Source organism: Lutjanus erythropterus, chromosome 9 (assembly GCF_056507025.1).
Source record: "Lutjanus erythropterus isolate fLutEry1 chromosome 9, fLutEry1.hap2, whole genome shotgun sequence".
Taxonomy (NCBI): domain Eukaryota; kingdom Metazoa; phylum Chordata; class Actinopteri; order Lutjaniformes; family Lutjanidae; genus Lutjanus; species Lutjanus erythropterus.
Genome location: NC_139325.1, coordinates 40626849 through 40654472, shown reverse-complemented (window position 1 = coordinate 40654472; position 27624 = coordinate 40626849). Strand labels below are relative to the sequence as shown.

The 27624-nt window shown below is 38.9% G+C and overlaps 1 protein-coding gene across 1 annotated transcript; it reads right to left on the bottom strand.

Moving 5' to 3' along the window:
• Positions 1-441: 441 nt before the first annotated feature.
• Positions 442-27330, bottom strand: col28a1b (collagen, type XXVIII, alpha 1b). The gene is made up of 35 exons (XM_084727613.1): positions 26898-27330; positions 26237-26379; positions 24065-24630; positions 22219-22239; positions 22070-22129; positions 21854-21907; positions 21048-21092; positions 20936-20962; positions 20792-20836; positions 20668-20712; positions 18301-18354; positions 15363-15431; positions 14127-14195; positions 13035-13103; positions 11967-12035; positions 11782-11850; positions 11023-11091; positions 10499-10567; positions 9274-9345; positions 9123-9191; positions 8913-8984; positions 8050-8118; positions 7889-7957; positions 7745-7813; positions 7589-7657; positions 7021-7089; positions 6825-6893; positions 6538-6606; positions 6328-6408; positions 6212-6247; positions 5929-5965; positions 5283-5837; positions 3171-3355; positions 1750-2041; positions 442-1141 (listed from the first exon to the last, which is right to left on the bottom strand). The coding sequence occupies exons 2-35, from the start codon at positions 26376-26378 to the stop codon at positions 969-971; spliced, it is 3597 nt and encodes a 1198-aa protein (XP_084583739.1). The 5' UTR covers position 26379; positions 26898-27330; the 3' UTR covers positions 442-968.
• Between the last annotated feature and the right edge of the window lie 294 nt (positions 27331-27624).

The following is a 27624-nucleotide window of genomic DNA, read 5'->3' as shown; positions in this document are numbered from 1 at the left end:
TCTGTATGCTGAAGATGGATGCATTGTTCTGAGAACAGCCTCTCCTCACTAATTCCATGTAATCATGTCCAACTTGAAACTTTGGGTGAAGAAAATGTTTCTCAGTGAGTCGTCTTCCTGTTAGGTGGTGAATCCTGTTTTTTTTTTTTGTTTTTTTTTGTCTAACTAAATATTTTGAACTACAAACTCATTTTGAAATATTAAGTCATTTTGAGCTTATTATTTTGAGGTTTAAGTTGGAGGTTTAGTGCAATACCAGCTGTTTTCCTCTGTTAGACTTCATTACATTTTTTAGGTGTGTTGCAAAATACAACCAGAACTATTTTTCTTTTGTATGAAAAACTTGAATTTCTGTAGATGTGGACATCACACCTTACCTGACATTATATTCATTTCGCTGTCACTTCAGTCCAAATCAACTTACAATGAGGGCATTCAACCTACAGTGCATGAAATTATAAGTTTATTTGTTTTGCTTTTTTCTTATTTAATGACATTTCACAGTATTAAAACCATTAACATAAAAAAACTGAAGACATTAAGTAGAAAAATACACCATTGCATCGTACAAAAGGGTTACTTTTTCTGAGTAGAAAGGTTAGTGGTTAAAAAAGTTTGTTTTATTTTTAACAGAACTGTTCAACAGTGTTAAGTAACATCACAGACATCATTTTCTCGGCATTAGCTTGGCTTGATTAACACAATTAATACACAAATCCCTCTGGCTGACAGGAAAAAAAACATTTAATAGTACTTAGCCTACTGAACAGTGAAAACTCCATTTTGGGCTAATTTAGTTTAATGATCCCTCTGTTATAACATTTGCTGTTCGTTTTCCCCTATCCATGACAAAGTAGCTACAAATAAAATACTAAGGAAGTGAAGTTGAAGTGAACTTCAAGGCTTGAAGTCGCAGCAAGATGTTTGATGAGCATTTATGTATATTTATGACTACAGGCGTGTTCATGTTAGACCTTGACGCAGGTTTCTCTGCAGCTCTTCTCAGTGTCGAACTGGTTGGTGTTTCCTAAACAGCCTCCAAACCAGAACTGGGCGCAGGCGTTAGCTGTGGCGTCGTAGTACCACTTCACCACATAATCCCGGCAAGGTCCTGGATCCAGCAGGTGGCTGCAGCGCTCGTCTGGAGACAACAAAAAGCAAGAAGTGTTAAACTTAACAAGACTCATTTATAATGTGACCATGCTGATATTGAGAAGTTGAGTAACGTTCACCGTACTCACCATCTAAATTTAGCATGTTAGTCTGCTAACATTTGCTTATTGTGCTAAACAAAGAAACCTGTGGCTCAGGCTGATGGGAATGTCATTGTTCGATGTGTCACATGACCTGGACTTGAATCAGACTCGAGTCACAGATTTGATGACTTTAGACTTCCAAAACGGTGACTAGCTTTGCAGGTATTTTGGCATAAACTAAAATATTGTAGCTCCTACCTGTAGCTTCATATTTAGCTACAGCTCTGGAAGAGAGCGAATACATTTATTTTCCAAAATATTTATATATAATATATCACATTTTGGCTGATTGATGTTCTTTTGTTTTGTTTTGTTTTAAACATATAGCTTCAGGTTTTGCATATTATGTTAGTAAATGTACAACTTCTGATATTATCTGATATTTTGTTGACCTCTTTGTCTCAACAGTTTTCTTAATATTTTTTTAAACATATTTTCGGTGCCAACATTGATTTCTCAAACCTACAATCTCTTCTGCAAACTCTACAGCTACCTGATTTGTGGGTGTCTGAAGGCAGCATTGCAGGTGTCGGTGGCAGCGGCGGCGGTGTCTTCTCCTCAGGTGGGGCCCGCAGAGTGGGACCCGCCGGCCCGATGGCTCCCGTCATCACCATGCGGTTTGTGGGGTTGTTTATGTCTAACTGTGGGAGGAACTCTGTTACAGGTCTGAAGGGCTCCCTGTCAAAGAGTGGGAATCTCTGAATTTCCGAAGAGGATCTGTCGTCCGTAGGGGGTCTCTGCGGAGTGACGGGTTCTCTGTCTGGATATGATGCTGGAGGGCCGGGCTATAACAGAGGAGAGAAGGATTCATCCAGGTAAGATACACAAATGTCATGTTGCTATACAAACACCTGGAGATGTGGTTGAAAGCTACAAAAGCAAATAAGAAAAATTATTTTGTCTATACTGATCCCAAAGGTGGGGCATGAACTTCAATGCAGAAATAAATCTGGTGTTTGGGACTGACTTGGCTTGGGGACCGGAGGGTAGCAGGTCCAAGTCCAGCTTGGACCAAAAACACATGATAACAGGAAAATGTTTCAGGGGGATTAGTACTGCTTGGTCATCAAGGAATATTTAATCTATACTAGGGGCTGGTGAGAACTCTGTGAGAGGTTAGTATGTTCCAGTGTTTAGTCATAAACCAAAGTATTGGACAACTTATGACGCCATATGAAAAGTCAGGGGAAATTTCATGACAGTCCATCCAATAATTGTTGAGACCTCATGGTGGCGCTAGAAGATTCAGGGGTCACTACAGTCACAGGATTTATCCTCTGGGGACCTTGAATATCTCTACAAAATTCTATGTCAATCCATCCTGTAGTTAATAAGATATTTCAGTCTGGAACAGACTGTGTCATCAGACATTGTCACCCACAGAGCCATGCCACAAGGTTTTTGTATCATTCTAATTAAGTTGCAGAGGGAGTGCAGGACAGTGTATTTGTTTAGTTGAAAAAGTTACTCTAGTTTACCTGAGTCACTGATTCTTTATCTGACTGAGGTTTGGGAAAGTTAGAATCTATGGCCCTGACCACGGCTCTGAAATACCACCAGAACTAACTCTGCTGTGTATTGATAAATCCATCGTGCATTCTGCTGTAATTGCACTGTTTTCTCTGCCCTTCTGTCAGTTTTGTCTTGGATCTACAATATTCTCTATACTATATACTATAAATATTAAATTCTGTTTTGTATTGTAGCCAATAACCTCTATAGAGTGATGTGATCAAACTCACAAGCAGTAAGGTAAAGTCATAAAAGAGCAAGAGGATCATAGACACACTGCTGCCTGTAGTATTCCTATTATATTCCTGTGATCCTCCAGTCGAGTGCAGTTTAGGGTTAAAATGAAATGACTGACTGATTGTAACACAGCCTCTGTTGAGGTAGAAAAAAAAAACAGCGCACCACCATCTGAACTCTCCTGAAGTCTCCTGTGAAGGTAGGTGTGTCTGTATCGGTCCTGTATGGAGGTTCTCGGACGTTGCTGGAGACCTCAGGGATTCCTGGAGGCAGTCTGGAACTCGGGATGGAGCTGAACAAATGTCTCTCTCCGTCCTCACAGATGCGACTCAGCAGTTTCCTCTCCAGAGCTGCAAGAACAGGAACATGACAGTAAATAGACAGTTATACACTGCTTTGAATTGTTTAATTTCTTTTTCTGGATGCGAACCGTTTGGGGCGTCTTGCACAAGAGCATCATGCTAGTGGAGGTTATAGAAGAATGATTTTTGCAGACTCACTCCTAAACTATCTGATTTTTCCCCTTTATGAACACCCAGTGTAGAGGATAGAGAGGTGCAGTCAGTGGTTGGACTGTTGCTCTTTGTCGCCACCAAGTGACAGCAGAAGAAATTGTTTAAAATTTTCTTGAACCTAATCTTAGTGGAGCGAGAGAAAGTGAAAAATATTTTCTGTGGAGATTTATGCATAATTTAAGTCCAGAGTTTTCTGCAACACTGTTTGGGAAGTTTCAGTTTTCAGCTCAAGTTTCAGATTGTCAGTTTCTGTGCACTGACGGTTTCCTGCCAGTGATCATATCTGAAACATTGATTTTTGGGCACATAGTGAAACTGTGGAATCACAGTAAATGGGGAACATGTGTACAACTGTGAACTTACTGGAAATTTGAAGGACTGATTCACCAAATTACAAATAAAATGGATTTTCTTTTCCTTTAGGAGTATCTTCTACTTTCTAATGAAGGTAAATGGAATTTTGTTGTGGTGTTCGTGACACTGTCCCCGTTAACGCTGAAGAATTCACTGTCGACTGTTTTCATTAGAACTACCATCTGCCAAAGAATTAGTCCCTATAACAACATTTGACAGTGTCCACTTTGGATTATCAAAAGAAACAGTTACTCTGTCTCTGTCACTGTTAAAACTTATTATATTTATATATTTATAACAGTATTAAAAAATGTTTTAATGCTGTGGGCACCAGAAATTAACCTCCATTGTTTTGGGATGAAGGTAGAAATCTCAGTGTTAGAAAAGTACTCAGATATTTTACTTGAGCTATACCACATTTTAGAAATACTCTATTACAAGTATACATCATGCATTCAAAATTTTTACTGTGAAGTACAGAAGTATTGTTAAATTAATAAATGCAGGGTAGTTTAAAGCGTAATTCTTCTTTTGTGGTTGCCACAGCAGATCATCTGTCCACAGCAGACGCTGGCAAACTGGACCTCACCCAGCTCAGCATGGGAATCTGATTTTTATCCACATATTTGATTTGGCATTGGCTTTTTTACGCCGGTTGCCCTTCCTGACTCAACCGTCCTCGTTTTTTATGCAGGCGTGGGACCAGCAATTAGGATTACACTGGCTTTTGCATCCCCAGGGCTTGAGAACCAAACCACCAGGAAAAGCAAATTGAGGTAAAATTATAACACGTAGCAAAAGACACAAACACAAGGTAGAATTAAGATGGACCAATAAAAGAGAAAAGAACAATATGAAAATGCAAAGGAACATCACTGAAAATACATAGAAATAAAAGAACAGAAGATTAACAAAAAACAAAAAATAAATAATAAAAGAATAAAAGATTACAGTTATTAGGTGACATGCTCTACCTCCTGAGCCATAGGATTATAGTTTAAAGATACTGTAAAGCAACAATGAAAGAAAGAAACGTGTTATTAACCACCAAGCCAAATTTGAATGATTAAAAAAAAATCACTTTGACACTGAGCAGTTTCAGAGCAGAGAAAACTGCTCGTTTGTTCAAGATTTTGAGACATAAATTTCACATGAGGGGGAGGTTGTGTCGTTCGCGTTGATTTACAGGGCTTATATAGCGTTCAGGGGGACCATGGCTCCAGTTTACCAGTCTAATGCCACAATTCAAATATTTGCTCAATATTTACTCAAGCAAAGTACAAGTACCTCAAAAATATACTTAGGTACAGTACTTGAATAAGTATGACGGAATAAAGGAGAAATGTTAATTTGTGTGAACTAATCCTTTAATATGTAGCTACATCATGTGATCAGCAGCGTTGCTCACCTGGAAGTGTTTTGAAATCATCGATCAGGTACACGTGTTCGCCGTCAGGGTCAGAGGCCATGAGATTGATCTCCTTCTTGAACTCCTCGTACAGCGGGTCACTCTCATTCACCACCCCGATCACAAACATCTCGATGTTGCTTCCTTTAGCTTCTGACACGGCGCTCTCCAGACTCACCGCGTCTCTTTTATCCGCCTGCCCGTCCGTGATGATGATGGCCACCTTTCTCACACCGGCCCGCGCCGCCTTGAACACCTGGTTGGCCTGTTGGATGGCGCTGCCCGTGAACGTGCCCTCGCCCAGGTAGGTCATGGCGCGCACCGCGGACTTGACCTCGTCACGGGTAGCTTCCTGCCTGAGGCTGACCACCACCATGTTGATGTGGCTGTAAAGGACCACGCCCACCCGCGTGGTGTCCCGGTTGACCGAGGCTCGGTCGATCAGGGCGTTCACAAAGTCTTTGATCACGTTGAAGTTGTCGGGGCCGACGCTCTCGGAGCTGTCGATCACAAAAACGAGCTCCAGGGGAGTTTGGCGGCACGTCACTCCACAATCTGACAAAACAGAGCAAGAGGCGGAGCCGTTTATAGACATAAAGGATCAAGAACAATTCAAAATGTGAGTTTCAAGTTTCTGATTACTTACTGCAGATGGATCTCACTATTTTGATGATTTCATCCCTCTGTGAAAGATAGAAAGGTCAATACATTTAGAGTTGACGTGTAAATAAATGTACATCCTGTTTTTGATCATACGTGGAAAATGGAAAACGTGATTATTCATACATGATCATAAGAGTATGCAGTACTTTCCAAAATGTCATCCATTTGCATAGACCACTTTACTGGTGTGGGTGAGTATTTTATTTGGTTTATCATCTGTGTGCTGGGATTAGGTATTTACCATAGGAGTAATACTTGATACTTACTGTGAGTCCAGGCTCCCCCTTTTGTCCCACTCTACCCTGTGATTTGAAAACAGATCTATGTTAATTATTTTCTTCCCTCAGAGCTCTTTAATCGCTCTAAAAACTAAATCCATTACCGAAGGTCCAGTGGCTCCTGCTTCTCCTGCTTCTCCTTTTTCTCCCTTTTTGCCTTTTTCACCTCTGAACCCTCGATCCCCCTGTGAGAGGACAGGAAAAAAAACATTTTATCATTTGTCATTTTATCTGTGGATGCTGTGATGGAAAGTCATTTTTATCGCTCTGCTTCATTTACTGTCTCTTCGTGTGTCATGTTCATGTATCCTTACCTTGTCCCCCTGCAGACCTTGTCCAGGAGGACCTCGGGGGCCGGAGATCCCCTGAAATCCAGGCTCCCCCTGGAAACACACAGTACAGACCATTTCAATGAGAACTTATACAGGAAGTTCCTCTCATCTGTCTTTTAGCACAAGCACCTGGGACGAGATAATCACACCTGTGCTGATATCTCGTACAACAGCACAGCCTTGAGTGTGATATTGCTTTTATACAATATCTTATACAATACAATTTTATGCAATATCTTTTGGAGTTTGAAACAGTACAGTACAAGTACCTTTTGTCCTTGGATGCCCTCTCCAGGTAACCCCTGTGGACCAGGTGGTCCGGGTCGGCCCGCTGAACCCTGCAGGAAGAGAAAACTGTGACTGTTTCTGGATGCCAACATGAATTTAAAGACATTAATGAGCAATACATTTATAGTATTAAACAAAAATCGCTTTCAAGCCATTGTTTTGGAGAGGACGGATTACCTTAGCACCAAGCAGACCGATCCCTGGTGGCCCAGCAGGTCCAGGAGGTCCAGCCAAGCCTCTGTCCCCCTGAGCGAGAAGAGCTTGTTATATGATATATGTCAAAAATCATCTCAGACAGTCAGAATTAAAAAAAGAGAAAGAATCAAACACAAGATTGAAAACATGAAAATACAGAAAGCAACAACCAATTCAGCAAGACCACCTGAAATACTGAAAATCAAAATAATTTTCAATTTTCACGAATTTTGTGAATCATTCATTATTATATTACACACTTGTGTTTCTTTATCTTGCAAAAAATGGCATGTTTTGGAGAAATATCAGGCAAAAACAATTTTTAGAATTTTTAGAATAAATCTTGTTTATTTTCTTTTTATCAATAATCTTATCTCTTAATGTTATCTCCTGACACTTATATTGAGACCTGCTGTTGATAAAAAAGATACAAAAATATTTAGAGAAGCTCTACTGCAAATAAAATCAGCAGTGAACTGAAGGTAACACTTTCGTCATTTTGTTGATGACACCATCCTTATTTTATGGTTTTTCCTGGATGAACTTTTACCTTTGGTCCCGGTAAACCGATTCCATCTGATCCAGTTTCTCCCAACAGACCTGGAGGCCCCGGAAGTCCCTAAGAGCAGGGTGAAAAAAAAAAAGCTGAGTGTTTAGTTGGAGGTGTGAAGTGACAAAGGAAGCTGTTCTGTGGGTTGATACTCACTGGAGGGCCGGGGAAACCGTCACCTTTCAGTCCAGGTGACCCAGCGGGCCCCGGGGCCCCTCTGTCTCCCTGCAAAAACCCAAAGACTTTGATCAGAACTATTTATGTGAAGATCAGCGAAGATTAAACCTGAGCTCAACTCACCTTGGGTCCAGGTAAACCCGTCCCCGGCTCTCCCACAGCTCCAGGTGCTCCTCGTGGACCTGCCTCTCCCTGATGGGAAAAAAAACAGAGGTAGAACAATGAACCGAACGTGTCGCTGTCGACAGTTTCAGCAGCTGTTTGTTTTCACCATGTTTTCTCACCTTGGCACCAGGTATACCCCTCCCTGGTGCTCCAGTTCCTCCTGGTGGCCCAATGCTTCCTGGTTCCCCCTGGAAGAAAAAAGACTTATCAGACTAAAACAAGACAAGACCACAAGGGAGGACTCAGGCGTGTTCTGCCAAATACATTCAAAATATAATAAATACTGAGAAAATATGAGAGTAACTCTGTATGGACTGTTGTTAAAGTTTAATAGATGTGTTATTAGATCACATTTAAACTTTATTTAATCAGGAAGTCACATTTAGATTGAGTGAGACCTGATATATAGAAAAATATAGTACTGGTAATGATATAGGAATATAACAATAAAAAAGCAAAGTTTTAAACATACAGTCATATAAAGCATGACAAATAAATAATGTGTTCAATATGTTGGCATAGGTATAGAAAGGATATTAATTTTAATTTCAGTAAAGTCTCAACATTTATCATGCAACAGTAAAATTCCAGTAAAAGTCTTCAAAAAAGACAGAAAACAATCGATTAATCATTAATAAATAATAGATTAAAAAGTAAATACAGTAAATGTAGAAGCAAGTTGATTTTGTTGTTAATTATTTAACTGATTGTTCTTCTATCTTGTATTTCTTGTGTTTCTGTTTGACGTCACTATAAATGAATGATTTTCTCTCAAAATGAATTTGATGGCATGGACGGTAAGAAAAAAAATCCTTTAAGTTTACAACCTTATTTTCCTGATTTTAGTCCATCATTTCTGACAAATATGTCAGAATTTCACTCACCACTTAACTGCTTTGATCTAGAGATGTGGCAGCAACCGCTGTTTAAAATTATTATAAAACATTTTTATATAAAGGTCACCTGTTTTGTTTTTACGCACCTTTGGCCCCATTGGCCCCACAGGACCGACGGCTCCTGGCTGTCCTCTGGTCCCCCTGTCCCCTCTGTCTCCCTGCCAAAATAACACAAAACTGCTGCTCAAACAATCCACTGAATCATCGACTGAGTTGAGCTTTTAGATAATCATATGAAGATATTGCTTACTGCTACATTTATACATAATTTTTATATACATAAAAATGTCTGTTACCCTCTCTCCAGGTGCACCTTTACCAGGAGCCCCGTCCGGTCCCCTCGGTCCCGGTAACCCAATGTCACCCTGCCGTCATTCAAAAACAGTCAATGAAACAGCAGAGTGGTGAGAAACAAGAGAAATAAAATACTTCATACCATGAAGTTACCTTTTGTCCCGGGGCTCCATCCTCTCCCGGCTGACCTGGTATACCTGGTAAACCCTCAGCCCCCGGGTCACCCTGAGAGACAAAAAACATATCATCATCACAGCATCAGTGAGCTGCAGACTGATGGAGAATCAAGTAAACCACTGAGCAAAGGTATGAAAGCATTAGCAGTCACTCTGACCTTTAACCTCTTACAGCTTCTTGTTAAGTCACTGATTTAGAGATTAATGCTTGTTTATTTTCATTTCTGCGACTAGTCTCAACAATTTACATTTATAAAAATGGACGACATGACAGCCAAAACATCTGGCAAGCCCCCTGGTGGCTGGCTGCAGTATAGGTCATAAGCCCCACCCCCTTAATGTTAGCAGATGGCAGGGATAAAAGAACTACAGTTAATGACCTACAGTTTCAGACTCTTCCTCAAGATGATATTTTACATTTCATTTTAAGAAATATGCTTGCTTGCCAAGAGTTAGGAAGTTTAACAGCCATTCCCATGCCCATTATTCACCTATTTAAAAATATGCCAAAGTAATGCAAAAAAATCAATTTCTTTGTATTCTCATATCAAAATCCAATCAAGTTTTCTGCTTGTAAACGTATCTAGATGGGAAGCCTTGATTTGCAAAAGTCATTGGCTCTTCAATGTGCACACTATACAAATTAATTATGTTTGTGACAATGCTGTGGTTGAGATCTGGGTAAGCTTAGGGACAGAAAGTGCTTGGTTAAGATTAGAGAACGATCATGGCTTGAAAGAAAGGATCACTCCCGCAAGATGCTTTGGGGGTCTCATCAAGACACGACCTCCCAGCATTATGTCCTGTCTGCTGATCCTGTTTCACTCAGAAATACATCACGATACTAAAGCTAGATACTCACTGTTTTGCTGCTCATCTGGACTTTACCTATGGAGCTAGCTTAGCTTAGCATAAAGGTTGAAAACAGGCTAGCTGGGTTTTTTTTTCCAAGGATACAATACACCCATCTTTACAGCTGTATCATAAACATGTTATATCTTGTTTGTTTAATATGTTGAAAAACCAAAATGACAAGTCTTTATGCTATGCTAAGCTAAGCTAACCAACTGCTCACTCTAGCTTCATGTTTAGCATACAGACAAGAGTGGTATCACTCCTCTCTTCTCACTCTTGGCAAGAAACCAAAGAAGCGTGTTTCCTAATATGTCAAACTGTTTTTTTTTAAAGGGAACTATACTTACTTTAGGTCCTGGTTCGCCCACACCTCTCTCACCTGGCAGCCCAAATTCACCTTGAGGTCCCTGGTTCCCCTACAGGTAACATTTACACACACAGTGAAATATTCAGTGTTTTATAATCTCAGAGAGATTTCTACCCATGCAAGATCTCTCTGGGCCAATCATACCTCACTGACCATTTTTGTTTTTGACTTTTAATTATGTTCTGTCTTTTTTATTTTCTTTTTGAGTGAAATTTAGGACACAGGAAACCAGAACTGAATATAAAATAAATGTGTCTCAGACTACAAACAGTCCACCAATAACAGCCTCTCTCTTATCTCCATGATTGACAGGGAGACTGATTCATACAGACATTTGACTGACAAGTCAGCTCTGTTTCACTCCACACATTTGTCTCATATAATATGCAAAACGATTTAGATGCAATCAGGGAATCAGCTGACTGTCGATCACAATTAGCATCCGAGTTTCTGTTTCTGAGACAAACATCCTGTCAGTTAATGGACGCTCCCCTCCTGTCTTACCTTTGGTCCAGTTATTCCAATACCTGGCAGTCCTCTGGGGCCTGCAGGTCCGACTGGGCCCAGATCCCCCTGCGAGAAAGAAGAATAAGTCAAAATCAGCAAATCTAACAACACCAGTTGGAAGACACTGGTAGCTTTCTGTATGATATCTTTATGTTTATGAAAGTGAGGCTGTTCACACCTGGCATAAACATGTGTCTTGGTTGATGCAATCACAACTGGTCATTGAGATTTGATCGCTCAGACCACATTCTGAGGTGGTCTGGGCCACATGTGACCACATTATTTCAGCAGTGTGTACACAAATGTGTTCTGGGTCACGCTGAAGAACCACCTACTCAACTGACATCCTGTAAGTACATCACTGATTCACTGTAATGCAGCTTACGAGTTTGGGCTCTCTCACCTGCCAAGATAAGCAGCAGATGTCTGTGAAAACAGTGTCTGTTCCAAGTGATTTCACCAGTGAACTAGTAACTGCCACATGTCCAGACTTCCTTAAAAAGTGTGCAACTTTGTGAAACAGGTAAGGCAATTTCTTAATCATGTATGCCTTCTTGCAAATATGGCATTAAAAGTTATTTTTTCCTTTGTATTAAAAAGTGATGTGTTATTTGCATTGAGATTAGAAAAGTGAAATCCGATCACTCGTAGCTGTCCACCGGTGATCAGATCACCTGACAAGCATGTTAATACCAGGTGTAAACAGGCTTAGGATCTCGTCCCTTCAGTCTGAGCTGAGGTACCAGCAGTTTTCACCTTTTCGCCTTGAAGTCCCACACCAGGAGCACCGACTGGACCTGTAATCCCGGGCGGCCCCTGATTGCCCTGAGAAAAGATTTTTACTGCAAATGAATTTCATAAATGAGCTCTGTATCAGAGTATATGAGACATAAGTGGACGTCTTGCAGCATCAGAAAAAAATTTATTTCAAGTCTGTGTACCTTGTCACCTTTGACCCCAGCTCCAGGAAGTCCACGATTTCCCCTCGGACCATCGTACCCTCGATCACCCTGAAGCAAAGATGGAAAGTGTGACATCACTGTCCTCAAACAGTTCTCATGATATAATTTCATGAACTTCACACATGTCCAACATGTTTCAAATGTGATGTTGTGCCAAAAAAGTAAATTCCTGAGTAAATGCACAATGTTTTGTAGAAATCAGTGAAAACATGTCCTGCTTATTATTTCCATGAATCAATCTGTTCTGCTTTGCATCTGCTCTGGGGTTACATCTCGATGGTGGCTGTAAGGAAAAGGCTCCATTATCTCCACTGTCAATATCTAGACTCCTATTCTATTCTATTTCAACCCTTCCTCTCTATGTAAATATTTTTTCTGATGAATAATTTAATAGTAACGTGAATAAGTATATAACATGAACCAATACCACCGACCACAGCATTTATATTCTAAGCTAGTTGGCAACTCTCATCCCTAGAAGGGCCTTTGTACAAAGATTTAAAGAATAATACAAAATATAGAACATAAAGAAACGTGTTTGCAGTTTGCATCTACATTTTCAACCTTTTTTTCTCTAAAAGTCTACTGACAGCTACATCAAACAAGACTTTCTAAGAAAACCTGTTTTTTGAGGAACATTTTAAAGGAAAGGAGCATGCATTTTGTAAATTCTGCCCTGTCAAAAGGCAGGGGCAAAAATTTAATGAATGAAAGAAAACTTATGAATATTAGTTTAGATTTACACGCTTGAGGGACTGAATAACCTGTATTCTTTCCTGAGAATTAAATGTTAAATTAGTTAACATAAAAATGTTGTTGCAGTGTATATAATAAAGTCTCTGAGACTCTAACTTTTTGTTATCAAAATCCTCCAATTTTAGAGGTTTCTGTAACTGTCACCATTTCCATACTGTGTGGTGAAATCAGCAAATCAGAGTCCACTGTGGTTGGTATGAAATTCTGCATGATCAGAGTATCCTTTATGTACTGTGACATATTATTAAAAAACACTCCTTTAGCCAACACGTAGTTAAAAACTTGACCCACTTTAGGCCCTGGAAACCCCTCTCCAGGCGGTCCTGGGTTTCCTTGAGCACCTGGGGGTCCTGGGGGACCCTGGAACAGACAAACAACTTCAGTAAAAATCTACAAATGGCACAAGGCTTCAGGAATCCATAAAATAGTAAAGAGGCAACTGAAAAACAATGTGGATCGATATCAGACAGAATAAAAGTGCACTACTGAGAAGCTTTGCACATTGGTGCTGCAGGTGGCAGCAGGTGGTTGAAAATTGTTCTAAACTTAAATTCCCAGGAATCCTGGAATTGGATGTGAGTAAAGTGCACAAAACACGCTCATGTTTGACAACTTAGCCAGTTTGTAAAAAACAGAAGAAAACTATATTTAAGCGAATAAAAGTATCTTACATGTTTTTCTGGATGTTCACTCACTCTTCATGAAAACGTTTGGTTTTTAAAATCAAACCCTATTTTACCTGACAAGGAACTAGTTTTCAACAAACTGATCAAAAAATATTGTGTTTGTGCATAAAATAAAATCTGCTAGTGGTGGAATGTAACTAAGTACATTTACTCAAGCACTAAAGTAGCTTCTGCAGAATATCAGAATTTTTAGAATTTTTGTTCCAAATGGTCTTGCTTTTAAGTACCATGCAGTAAACTTATATTGATTCATACAATAAAATTATACTGCAAATTGCAGGCTGTATTGTAAAGTATTGACAAAATACGGCAATATACACATTCAAGATATCCCACTCTGCCTAATGAGTACTTTCACTTTTGATACTTTAAGTGCATTTTGCTGGAAATACTTTTTTTTTTTCTTATACTGTACTTAAGTTCAATTTTGATTTGTAACAGAGTATTTTTACACTGTTGCATTGCTACTTTTACTTAAATAAATATATGGATACTTCATATTTATTGTTTATTGTTTTTGAAACTAGACTGCAGTTATGCTTTGAAGAAACTGTTATGCAGAGTGGACATAAAAATAATTAACTGTGTACAAGATATTATACTTGTATCTTTATGATATACTTATAGCAATATTAAAAAATACATTAAAAAAATATTAAAAAGTAATACAAGAGCATTATTTATTTTTCGTACTCACTGGTTGTCCTGGTTCTCCTATCCCAGCAGGACCTGTGGGACCAGATCTTCCCTGAATGCCCTTCTCACCCTGTAAACATCAAACAGCACCAGTAAGTAACTCGCATCATTTTCCAGTAATTCGTTAAAAGTGATGATAACTTGATTCTACCTTTGACAGTTGTTAGGGCTTTGTTAGTTCCTCACTATCAGAGAAAACAACTTTATTAAGCTATTTTATCAAACAATCTTTCTGGCAAATAAAATGCTCTGCAGCGTCCCATAACCCCCCGTTTAGATTGCAATTAGGCATAAATGTGGTTTGATGAAGATTATAGGTTTACAGAAGCCCTGAGAGGCAAGTGAGAAAAGAAAGATCAATTTTCAAAGTCTGATCTAACTTGTTTTCTCTCCTGTGTTTGGCTTGAAATGTATTTTAATTGGAGCCAAAACTTGGCAGCCAAAAGAAAGACATGACAGCAATTTTTCTCAACATGCTAACACACCATATACGTACTTCCTGTTCAGGTTTGGGGAGTCACAGATTACATGGAACAGGATTATGTCATTTTCTTACAAGAAAAGGTAAATGTATTCCATTACAGTTACAGATAAAAAAAAAAGATGCAACCAGATTACAGATACATTTAATAAAAATGGGGATTATTAGCAGGATTACAATTTTAAAAGAAAGAACATTATACTACCATGCACAGTTGTCAGTTCATTATCATGGCCTCTAGTGAAAAAAATGCTTAATTTTTTTAATCAATCAATTAATAAATTGTGTACAACACAGGAAGGAACAGTTAATAAATTAATGCAAATTCTCTGATTTAATCTTCTTATGGTTTTTTCACTCATCATTCACTTGACATTTAATGAACCGAAAAACAAATTGATTAACTGAGCAAATAATCTACCGATGAATTGATGATGAAAATATCTTTAATTATTAATACATTAATACATAGTTAATACTTTAACATTGTTATACTTGGATTATGTTACTGACTACACTTTTAAAAAAGTAATCAGTAACTGTATCGGTATAAACCCTGCTTCTGTTTATTTAGAACACAGAGTAGTGATGTACTGCCTCTTGGAACCAAACATAAAATGTCAACAAACGCAAAAAAAAAAAATCATCCTGAAAGAAAACAATTTAAATCAGACTTATAAAATGGATCACCAGATTTTTTTTTCTCATTTGCACACATTAGAGGATGTTTTTATGGTAATAATTTTAAAGAGTTACCTTTCCTCCTGGGAACCCGATACCGATGTCCCCTGGTGGTCCAGGAACACCACTGGGCCCTCTGTCCCCCTGTGGCAGGTAAACAAGTTCAGAGGTTTGCATGTTGTGTGACAGCAGTGCAGACAGGTGAACGAAATGCGTATTTTTAAATTTGTTTTAAACTACAGGGACACCCTATCTGTCTCTTTTCACCACAACACTGCATCGAGAGGAATTATTACTTTAAAAAGTAAATTTCACAGTAAAACTGTGTTTTAAAACCGTGACGGTTTCATTTAGTTTTGTGGATTACATGTGTACACAATTAAATCAACTGTATTCTTCCTTCTTCTTTAAAAATTTAATGTTATTTACTGTAGCAGTGTTATCTGATGGAAATACACAATATATTTCTCTCTTCACCAGTGAAGCCAAATGGCCTAAAGTCCTGTTTCAACTTCTTATGACATTTAAGAAATAAAAACCAGTTCTTTATTCCCTCTGTGAAACTCTTGATTAATGTCTGGACTTTTCCTGGAAGTGCGATAAATCACATTACATTTTGTCCGTACTAAAGAAAGACGTCTTTGTTAAAAAGCTCTGTGGTGATGGAGGCAGCAGCATCTTATTAGCCTTGGGCACACATTTTAAAGGTCGTTCTTATGTCGCCCGCTTTTTCACCCAAACTGTCTATAACTATCTGACAATACAAATGTTGTGTGGGAAAGTGTCTGAAGAACTATCCCATTATTCTGAGGAAAAATAAACCCAAATTTCTAAATCCTCATAAATAATTTAATGCTTTGGTTGACTGAATAATTATGCTTTTAGTAACAAAATGCTCTGCTTATATGGGATGTTGATTAATGGAATTTCAGATCACAAAATACTAAATGAAAATATTCAATTTCTTAAAAAAAAAAAAAAAAAAAGAAGCCTTTTACACCTCAAAAGAATAGTTCAACATATGGGAAAAATGAAAATGGAAAAAATGCTCATGGGGAGTTGCATGCTCTCACTATTTTTGGTAAACAACAGCTGAGCACAGCGACTTCTTGGCAGCACGCCGAGGTTGCCAGGAAACTAGTGGAGATGCTGCACAGAAGTGCTCAGCCCTCGTACACCAATAAATAGTTCCAGCATGTAACTCCTCCTCAAATTACAAACTGTCATTTTTGTATTTCTGTTTGTGCATGTATTAAACAAAAAGAAAAAAATTAAATTTATTATTCGATGAGTTCAGTGTTGGTTTATTTCTTTGGACTGAGTCAAGCTAACTTTCCCCCCCTAACTTCAGTCATTCCTCTTCTCAAAATGTTGAACTACTCCTTTAAAGGTATAGGATAAAGAGTTAAGAGAAGGAACAGGAGTACCTGTGTGGGAAAATAAGCAATGTGCTGCTGTGGACAAGGTCAGCAGCAAAACATATTTTAGCCACAAGGTAAAAAATCAATATCAGTTTAAGTGTTTGCTATATTTATAATATTTTCAGTGCTTTACTTTGCTGTCAGACAGCTTTGTTTGATGTGAAACAGCTGTTATATAAGCCAAGTATCACTCTCTCCAAAGCCTCCAGACTCCTTTAGAAAAACAGTAATTTAAACTTGCAGAGTGGCTGATCAACCACTGCCTCAGACTTTTCATTCGTTTGTGCTATTGTGTGACCACAGTGCTTTAAAAGGTTAGTTCAGATTCACAGAGGTCACACAATAAGACAAACAAACTAACCAGTTGTGGCAGCGGGAGCCGAGCAGCTTCAGTGTTCTGCAAGGTAAAATTACCGTTTTTAACAAAGAGTCTGGAGGCTTTTGGAGAGAGTGATATTTGGCTGATATAATGGTAGTCTATAGTCGGAGAAGGTTGTCTGACACCAAGGCGAAGTGGAGAAAATATCCTAAATATAGTGCACACTTAAACTGATCTGATTGATTTATCTGTGTGGTTAAAATATACACATGCTGCACCCTGCAGTACATCACTTAGCTTCCTACACGAGTTCTCCTGCTGCTTCTCCAAACTAAAGGCATGCACTGCCACCGCCATCTACTGTAAGTAATACACTGACTATGGATAAGTACCTCCTACAAGCTCACTTTAAAAACCCTGAACCAAATCAGTCTAATGTGAACATCCGATTCTAAATCTCACACCGAGCAGGTTGTGATGAGGACAGCGTCTGTATCGGTGTAATCTTGAGTCGAAATCGTGTTCTCAGAAGAAAGTTCTGATGTACTGAAGAAAGGTTTGCTACATTTTGAGAAAAGTCTGAACATCGTAAAAGAAATATTGAAAGATTTTCAGGATTAAACTTGAGAATAACTGAATATTTATGAATTATGACTCTATTCTCAAATATCTCTAGATCCCGTGTCTGAAGCTACATAATCTTGTTAGCTACTGTGGGAAATATAAGTGAATAAATAGTTACTATTTCTTTATTATTATTGTGAATTTAGTTCTATTTATTGTTGTGCACTGTGGTTGTGTAGTTGTTTTAGGATTGTACACTGCTGTCAGCTGCAGCGTATTCTTTCTGCTACCACTAGGAGGCATCAAAGTTAAAATGTTCAAATCCAAACAACATGATCTGACATTACATTTGAACTATGAAGCTGGAATTTCGGAGTTCCCAGCTGGAAATGCTAACGAGTCAGATTTCTGACTCATAAAGTTGGAGCACCCTCACTGACCCCGACTTCAGAATCCAACATGGCTGCTCTGTGCATCAACAACAGTGAAAGCTGTTATTATTAGCACTTCTGTCTCATTAAACCAGTCACGCACATGATGTACTGTCCGCGGCAATGTTGCTATGGTGTTTGTATGCGCAAAATACAGTGGAATGTGTTGTTATCAAGCACAAAAATAACCCCCCCCCCCCCCCCCCGCCAACTTGTTGTACTGGAACACAATAAACACAGGTAACTGTCAATGCATTTGAGGTCTTTGGGAAACTTACTTTAGGTCCTCCTGGGCCCTCTGGACCCATGTCTCCTGGTGGTCCCATCGCACCCTGCAAAACAAATTAAAACTCTTATACGATCCATCAGCGCAACAAGAATTTGCTTTAATGACATATTTTTCAGCATCTATTGTTTTTACCGAAACAACTGAGGTGATTTTCTTTATTTCCCAACAAAAAATCCTAAAAAAAAAAAAAATGATTTGAGCAGCACAAAACAATCATGTATGGATTTGAAATGAAGCCCCCACATTGTATGACCAGGGTCACAACCAACCCCTGACCACTGAATGTAAAATACAACAGGATTAACATAAACATTCACGGCTTTCATGTCCTTCGATTCTCAGGCCAAGCTCACAAAATAACAAGGTTATACTGACACTGTGCCAGTGGCACAGAGGAGGAAGAGTGGTGCTGGGCGGCCAGGTCCCAACACTAATCCCATCACACAAAGTCTGTTCCTGCAAAAGAATAATATCCTGCAAGCCTGGATTCACTGCTTTGGATAGCCACATTAGTATCAGGATTACCCATAATCCAATATTCACATTCCATTAGTGCAGAGATGAATAAGAGACAAATTCCACTTCCATTTTTCATATTGGAGGGTGAACGAGAGCGACGTGGTCTGATGTAAAGTGATGTCTGCGTATCGATATCGACAGCAGGCAGCAGACGATGCGTTCAAGGGTGTGAAGGATGAGTGGGAAACGTTATAACAATCATCAGTCATAACAACTGACAACTGATTTAAAGACTGTTGATGAATCGATAAGAATAATGATGATCTATAAGCATTTAGCAAAGTTATTTACACAAGACTTAGAGGCTACAGTCATACTTACAACTTCGTGAGACTTAGACACAGAGGTGCTTCGAACAAAATGCTAACATAAGCATGCTAATGACAATGCTAACATGCTAATGTTTAGCATAATGTTTATCATGTTGACTATTTTAAAGGCGACTCCATCTGCGTTATAAATGTAACTTATCACAGCTTGCAGCCAGAGCCATTGTGACATTAGCTTACACAGAAAACCGATTCTAGTGAGTTTATTTAATGGGCTAATTAACCTCTAAATAAAATGATGCACCCATAATACCAATGAACAATAAAGGACCAGATTTAGCCCGTTGAACAGGCCTGACCCAGGGGTTTATATGTAGCAACATCATCATGCATGTAGGGAGACAATAGCATTTTGATGCAAACATACGTACACTGACTGAAATTTGCATGTTCAGATATGAATAAATAAGGAAGACAACAATAAAGGAAAAAAAACCCTGTTCTTTAATTTATAGCATGCTAACATTTAGTTATTAACACCAAAGACAAAGTACTGCTGAGGCTTATGAATGTCAGTTTTGCAGACATTTGGTTGTTAAACAAAATATTTGACCAATTTAAATTTTAATGATCATCAGAGGTTCAGAGATTACAAAAGTTACTGGAATTTATTCTGAGGGGGACATGAATGTCTGAACCAAATTTCAGGACTATCCACACAGCAGTGTTTGAGAAATTACACTCAAAACCACAAACATTATCGTCATGATTTTGCTAGATGAAGAGTCCGAGATCACTAACATTATCAGACCATGATTGCTTATATAAAATTTCATGGCAATCTGTCAAAAAGTTTTTAGAGACGTTTCAGTCTGGACCAAAGTGATGTTATTTACCAAACTGCAACTTGCAGGGCTGAAATATGAAGCCAACGCAGACACGCAAAAACTGCAGTTCCCAATACTTGCTGTCTCAGAACGCAAGTCTAACCCTGTAGACCTCCATGTTACAATGTCCAAATTTACAGCAGAAATAAACATGTTAACAGGCTGGGTGAATTTTTATTTAACTCACCCATTTAAATTATATATTAATGCTTAAAGGTATTCATAAGCAATGAGAGACAGGTGCTGCCATTTTTGCCCATTTGTGGTTTATCCAGGAGTTCGGTGGAGTCAAGCATTACCAAGATGTTGGCTGGAGCCACCAGAAATCTATGGGTGATGTCAAGGATGTTGATGCTTTACAGTGCTATACAGTATATAAAAATGTCACTTGCTATTTAATGAAAGGTATTTTCCTTACATTTTCCCATCATCCATCTTTTTTTGTTACCTCGTCTTCTCATTCATGTCGTAACAAGCTGGAGGAAATATATTTTCAGTTGACAGGTACCCCATAAATATACTGTATACTTTATATTAGACACAAAAAGTCAGGAGATGCTTCTTTCCATATTGTATATGGAATCAGCCTGCAAAATCTATATTTGCAAGCTTTAAAATGATTAAAACAAGATTCATAATTCTTATCATTGAATTAAAAAAAGACAGTTGGCTGTGCTCTACCTGTTCTCCTTTTGGTCCTCGCTGGCCTGGAGGTCCCTCAGGTCCCTGCAAAATTACACTTAATTCATTAATAGGACAAATTCTGTGCAATTGATTAAAATAATGTAGTAAATAATGTTCATACAGCGTCGCCCTTTTCCCCTGGAGTGCCACAGTCTCCTCTCTCCCCCTGAAAGACCAAACACAAGATTAGACACTCTTCTTATACCCTCCTAAGACTTGAAATGAACAACTGATAAACATGTTGCTAAAGCTAAATGTCACCCACCTTGTTGCCCTTATAACCTGGTCGACCCTGTAGAAGGTGGAACAGTTTATAAATCGGCATTTCATCTGATGAGAAGCAACCATGTTTGTGGTTAAAGAGAATTTATTTTTACCTCTGGACCATCATTTCCAGGTCGACCATTCAAGCCAGACTCGCCCTGATAAAAAGAGATCAACTTACAGTTGTACAATAAGCTGCAGACACCAAGATAGGTTGCACCAACATAGATTAATTTAATTGAAGATTAGTTCTAAAGGTTTAGCAAAACTTGGTTTAAAGTCCAGATTTAAATTAAGCAGAGTTCTGTTGCACAATTAAAAACTAATCTCAGTTTAGTAAAAAGTTTAGTGATGTAAATCTAAATGAAATTAATCAATATGGTGATACTTCCTTACCCAAAGGAAAATAATTAAATAAATAAATAAATCTGAGTGCTGTTGGGACCTAGCAAGTATAAAAGAAGTGGGGACCATGAACTTTTGGCTGCTCTGTATTCTTTAACATTGCATTGCTTGCTAGCTTTCTAAAAGTTAAAAAAAAAGTTCTGTTGTTTTCTAGCTAGCTAAAAACACTAACAAAGTGTTTGCTAAAAAAAAAAAAAAGCTAGCAAACAAGGTTGTATTTTTAACATGAATTGCTCCATAAAACTTAAATGGGTTCAGTCAGTCTTCTAACTTTCTTCAGTGAACTTGATTATTATGATCAATTCCACTTCATAAAGGCAGCCATTTTAAAACTTAAACCTCCTCAAGTGTAAGTTTAAAATTGGTGCAACAGAATTAATTAATCTAGGTTTAGACTAAAAACTAAAATGAGGATTTAAGACAGGTTTAAATTAAAAAAAAATGTATAAGTTTGGTGCAACATAACTTAAAGCTAAACCATGATTTAATCAAGCCTCTTTGTGTTATGACTTACCCGCGCTCCTTTTAGACCAGGCGGCCCCCTGAAGCCTGGGTCCCCTTTCCTACCCTGGAATTAGCAGTAGTTAAGTCTTGGTTAGATACCACAAGACAAGATAATGCTTTATAGTACATTTGTAATGAAGAAATGCAGAAAAACCCAGACAGATTTTTTTTTATATGAAACTTCTCTGTTTTGCAGACAATGTTTTATTGTTTTCTAAATACTCACTGGACTTCCTGGAGGGCCCCGCTCTCCTCTTTCACACAAACACACTTGAGCTTGTGGACACTAACAGGGAGGAAATTAAAAAGTGAATGCTACCCTTTATTAATAATTAATTATAGAAGTAAAATGCTGGATTGTATCGAAAGACTCACCCCTTCAGATGCGACTGCACTCTGGATTTAAAACATAAGAGAAAAAATGTCAATAACAGTTCAGATACTACAGAAAAGATCAGCTCATTAGTTTTGATAAAATCTTGGAACATTTTTATTATATATTGCCTTACATCAGCATTATCTTGATATTTAGTGTCTTTCTTGAAAGCTATAAATGTGATTAGTACATTTCTGGAAAGCAGAACAAGCGCCGCCACTCTCTCAGACAGGCCCTGACCCCGACATTTCTGTGTGTATGGAAAATGCAAAGCAGGCGGGCGGGAAAGCCCCTCATGCAGACACAACTCTGTCACTGAGATGAACCCGGTGTGAGGACAGAGAGTGCAAAAAAAAAAAAAAAAACATGGGGGAATGTAAACCCCCTGGAAGAGAAGCTGCATGTCACTCGAATAGGCTGCTGGATGTGCAGTAATCATTAGGGAGCCAAGAAGAAGGTAACATTTCAATCCGAGCAAACACAACATCGAGCGAGGTCAGGGATTTTTGCACCTTGAAAGAGAATATGTAAAAACAGATGGTGCAATTGTGGTATTTGGTTGTAATTACAGGTTGGAGATTATCAACGGCACATGGCTGAGAATCACTGAAGCGTCTTCTTGCTGACAGTTTACCACAGTAGAACCCAACCTTTTGGGCTGGCGACCCATTAAATGAAGCTATGTCTGCTCAATAATCAATAATTACTGCGCTGTTTTTGAACTGTTCTACCTATTTCCAAGCATAAAGCCACAGTGCTTAAAGACTTCAAAGGACTTCAGACAGAACACACAAAATCCACACAGAAATGACTCAGGTTGAGATTTGAACCTAACGATCAATAGTCTGAAGCAACATATTAAAGGGATAGTTTCTGAAGTGTGGTTATTTTAGCAATGGTCTGCCTAAAAGAATCAATACCAGCTTAAATGTATGTTATATTTCAAATATTTTCACTACTTTACCTTGCGCTCAGGCAGCCTTTTTCGACAGGAAACCACCAGTATTTTACTTCCTAGAACATGGGAAGTGCTTGTCTACCGCTGCTTCGGTTGGTTAGTTTGTTAGTTAGTTCATTAGTCTTATTGTGTGTTAGTTCGGATTCACGAAAGTCATACAACAAGCTAGCTGACAACCACACTTCAAAGAAATCCAAATGAGATTCATCTCATTAAAATCTATTCCAGTGTTGCTGGCAACACTACAAGTTGCCCAAGTTTCAAATCCTACACATGGTGCCTTTACAAATACATTAACTGACATGTTAGTGGGAGTGGATTTAGTGGCATTTTAGCTGCAAATTGCAACCAACATGCTTCACCCTCCCCTTCCAAATACATACAACATACAATGGCTACAAAACTTGTGAAAAACCCATTCTGAGATACTGAAGAAACATGGCAGGTCAACATGGCGAACTCAGAGGAGGACAGTCTAGCAGCTTTACTGGAGCCACCAGGACGGAGGACAGTGAGGGGATGGTATTGTTTTTCTTCTGTGACAGGTTGTTAGAACTGAAGTGAGCTGAAATGAACTGAGCTGGGTTGATTTGGACTCAGAGAGCTTCAGGTACGTTTGTAACTAACCGCTATAGGGAGAGTGAGGTAGTGTGTGTCGGTTTGTGTGGTTTATATGTTGTTGGGGGGTCATGGCTCCAGTATGTCACCGAGCCATGTTTCAGATCCGCCCAAAAATCACAGAAGTTCTACTGGTCTAACTCTGCAAATCAGTACTACAAAGTTCTCTGTCTCTTTCCATGTTTTTCACATGTATAATGTGTTATCAAGAAAAACACATTTTTCCTGCCATCTTATCTGAGGTCATGTCACTTGAAGCCAACACTCACCATCTCTTTAAGCAGCTTCTCCTCCAGCTGAGGATTAAGAAGACTGTGGACAAACTGCTGAGCAGGAGTGCTGGCGATGGCGCGGAGCTTGGCGTTATTCTGACTCTGCTGGGCGATGTCTGATAAACCTATAGCGAAGAACTTGATGCCGTGACCTTTGGCCTCGGCTGCAGCTGCGATCACATCAGGGTTGCGGGGATGGTCGATCCCGTCAGTCATCAGCACCGCCACCCTGACGCTGTCGGGCGGCGTCTCCTGCACCATCAGCTGCGAGGCGTTGGTGATGGCGTAAGTGGTGTAGGTGCCATGGCCGATGTAGTTCATGGTGCTGACTCGACCGTGAAATGAATCCAGGTCTTTCCAGGCGGAGAATCGGTGCTCTATAGACACAGAGCTGCTGTACTGAAGTGCAGCCATTCTTACCCTCAGCGACCAGCCGGCCACCTGCAGCGTGGTGAGGCGGGTGCTGAAGCTCAGTACGAAGGCCTTCTGCCTCTCAAACAGGAATATTTTTGCACTCTCCGAGCTGTCCAAGATGAAAGCCACCTCCAGTGAACATAACATACCTGTTGGAGAGGGAAACCAACAACACCTCAGGAAAAAAAAGAGATTCACAAAACTGTAGAGGAAGAGAAGGAAGGTCGCAACTGCAGAGTCTATTTTGTAGAAAACTCATACTGTACATATCTATTAATAAAATTATAGGTAACATTAGTTGGGTGTTCTCCATATACTGTGTAGAATTTTTAGTAACATGCAGTAGCACTGAAATTAATTTATTAACAAGTTTCTTGATTAACAGAAAGTTAAAGCTGTGGTAAGCAGTTTATTTTTGGCGTTGGGCAAAAAAAATCGATAATAACCATTAAGCATAATGTAATTTATTGGTTATTGGTTTATTAGAATCCACACTAGCTGACACTATGATGTCAGCTAGTCCTCCTGGGGTCCATCACAAATTTACAAAAAAAAGGAAACCTTTTACATATTTAGCAACAATACATCACTTTAAAAGTCTGTTTTCAAATCATTAGACACTACATACAACATAAAACTTGCAGGGTTTCTTCATGTTGTTATTTGTGTTAAGAACTCTCTTAAAGTCCTCCTCCAGTCGTGTTTTAAACAATATAAAATGCTCTTCAAGAAGTGATAAATTGTGTCTGACATTTACTTATTTTTGCAGAATAAGGTCAAATACCTTGTTAAAATGGCTTAGAGTAGATTTGCAGAGATTTGTCCTTAGGTGTAGGTGGTAAAAGATATCCTAAACTCGCCTGTCTAGTCAGATGTACACTACTTGGTCAAAAAATTACACTGGTTTCCTGTCATTTGAGACTTTCCTGAGGAAGTGCAGAAGACTACATTGTAATCTTTTCTCTACAGTAAAGCATGAAAAATCTCTGTGCATTCGATTAACATTAGTACACACTGAACAATGTAGAGCTAATCTGGCAGAAGAAGTCGTTTTCAGCAAGTTGGAGGATCTTTCTTTGATGCAGATGAGAGGAGGACTGAACAGTAGTCGAGGTGCAACAGAACTGAAGCCTGAATCACTTGGTCCAGAGTGTCTGATGTTACATACCTAGAACATTTCCAGGTATCAGCAATGCTCTCTCTCATTTTTGACATGATATTATCAATATATTCCAGTGACTTAAGTCTAGCATCCAAAATAATTCCAAGTAGCTTAGTCTTTTTAACTTGTTCTATTGGTTTTTCACCAAGTGATGAAACCTGGGATCAGTGGACTACCCACTCTGAGCCACAGGTGGTCCCACTGTGACCAGTGAGTTTGGAATTTTTAGGTTTGATCCGTGGTATAAAAAGCTTAAAAGGACTTTAGCTTTAGACTTGAAATGGGATTTATTTCACCAAGGACTTGAGACCTGAAGTTTGATGACTTGACAAATACACTACTGGCCATCTTCCCACATTAATCAAATATGGTCTGGTTTGTGTACAGGCTGCAGGACTCTATATGTCTCCTCACATATGCCGCCCAGACAAAGTCCTCTGCAAGTGAAGTGATTCTAATTCTAATCCTACATATCCCGAGCTGTGCATGCTGCTTGCTGAATGTCTGATCCTCCTCCCTGGAGTGTTACACCCACATGATCCAGTGACTGACGCGTCCCCACCAACTTGTGGATACCTCATATGGAGAATTACCATTTCCTCCATCGTCATGCAGCTTGTAGTTGTTCCTGCGTCCTGTCTTTCTTCTCTGGCCTGTGGCCTCGTGCACGAGAGCCAGCAGCAGAAGGCAGAGCGCCACTCCTCTCCTCAGGTTTCCCCTCAACAACGTATCCATCCTAGCAGACAAAGCAGTTGCATAGAGCATTAATTTCAGTAAATGCAAATTAAAAGATATTCTGGCAGTAACATAAGATTCACCTGTTTTAAATATTACTATCATGCATCTACTAACCACAGCCAGTGAACTATAACCTTACTGACAGTAATGAGAAATTACCTTAATTAGTTCAAATTATACTTGTTCTGATAATGATAATGTGCTGTACAAAATATTAGCAATGTTAGTGTGTCAAATAATAATAGTTAATAAATGTAAAGCTGGAAAATATGTGCAAATAGTAATTAGTCTAAACAATTAAAAATATTGCAACTTTTAAATAAGTTAATGTAAAGTAAATAAGCACCTCTAAATGTAAAGAACATTATTTGACAAACATGAACCTAATGACTAAGTTGTAATATAAATATTTAAGCTGGCATTCAAACTGTAACCTAACATGACAGTACAAGTAAATAAATAAAGAATGCATACTTAAATGGGCATGCAACTACATAAAAGTTATTAAATATTTACCTATAATCTCATTTAGCTGCAGTCAGTGCCTGTAGTGCGGTCAGTTGTGGCTCTTTTGGTGGCATTTCTCCGCGGAATCCAGTGCTATAAACCGGGCTGAGATGAACTGAGGACCATCAGATGAGCTGATGTGCTGTGTCTGTAGCCGGGGGCTCTGGGGCCGCTCCAACATTTCAGCGCGGCTGGTCCACTTCAGAGATTCATGACTGACCGACTGGACTTTATTCTCATGCCTCTCCTGCTCACTGACACAATAAGTTCCAGCAGGGATGTTATTGTAATATTACAGTTGGCTGATTAAATCTGGGAACCATAGATAAGAAAAAAAATTATATCAACACAGTTAATTAGGCTGTCATAATAAAGAACCCTACAGTAAATCAGGGTTAATATAGTTTTCATTTTGCCTCACTGCTTTTTGTTTTGGCCTGTTGCGCATGGAGATTGTCTGGATGTTGTGCGTTAAAGTCCCAAATGAGATTGTTTTACTTTTCCACTCTCGCCCACTAATGTGAAAACCAGACGAGTTGTAGTATGATTCCCATGTACTGCATAGATATTTTAATCTTATGTGAAGTAGTAGGAACCGACTTATTAAAGGGCAGTCAGTCGGGCGATCCGTGTACACTGACTACTTTCAGGGGAAAATGCTTTTAAATAATAATTATTCGATTATCTACAATATTCTGATGATCAATGTTATTATAATGAGATCATGTTTCAGTTC

Bases quoted from the DNA above. Each gene is read 5' to 3' on its own strand.
- col28a1b (XM_084727613.1), bottom strand. From the start codon at position 26,378: ATGGATACGTTGTTGAGGGGAAACCTGAGGAGAGGAGTGGCGCTCTGC. The intron at 9,346-10,498 runs GTAAGTATAGTT...TTTGTCTCTCAG, and splicing joins TGGGCGAACCAGGACCTAAA to GGTGACCCGGGGGCTGAGGG. The intron at 7,958-8,049 runs GTGAGAAAACAT...TTTTCCCATCAG, and splicing joins GGGGTATACCTGGTGCCAAG to GGAGAGGCAGGTCCACGAGG.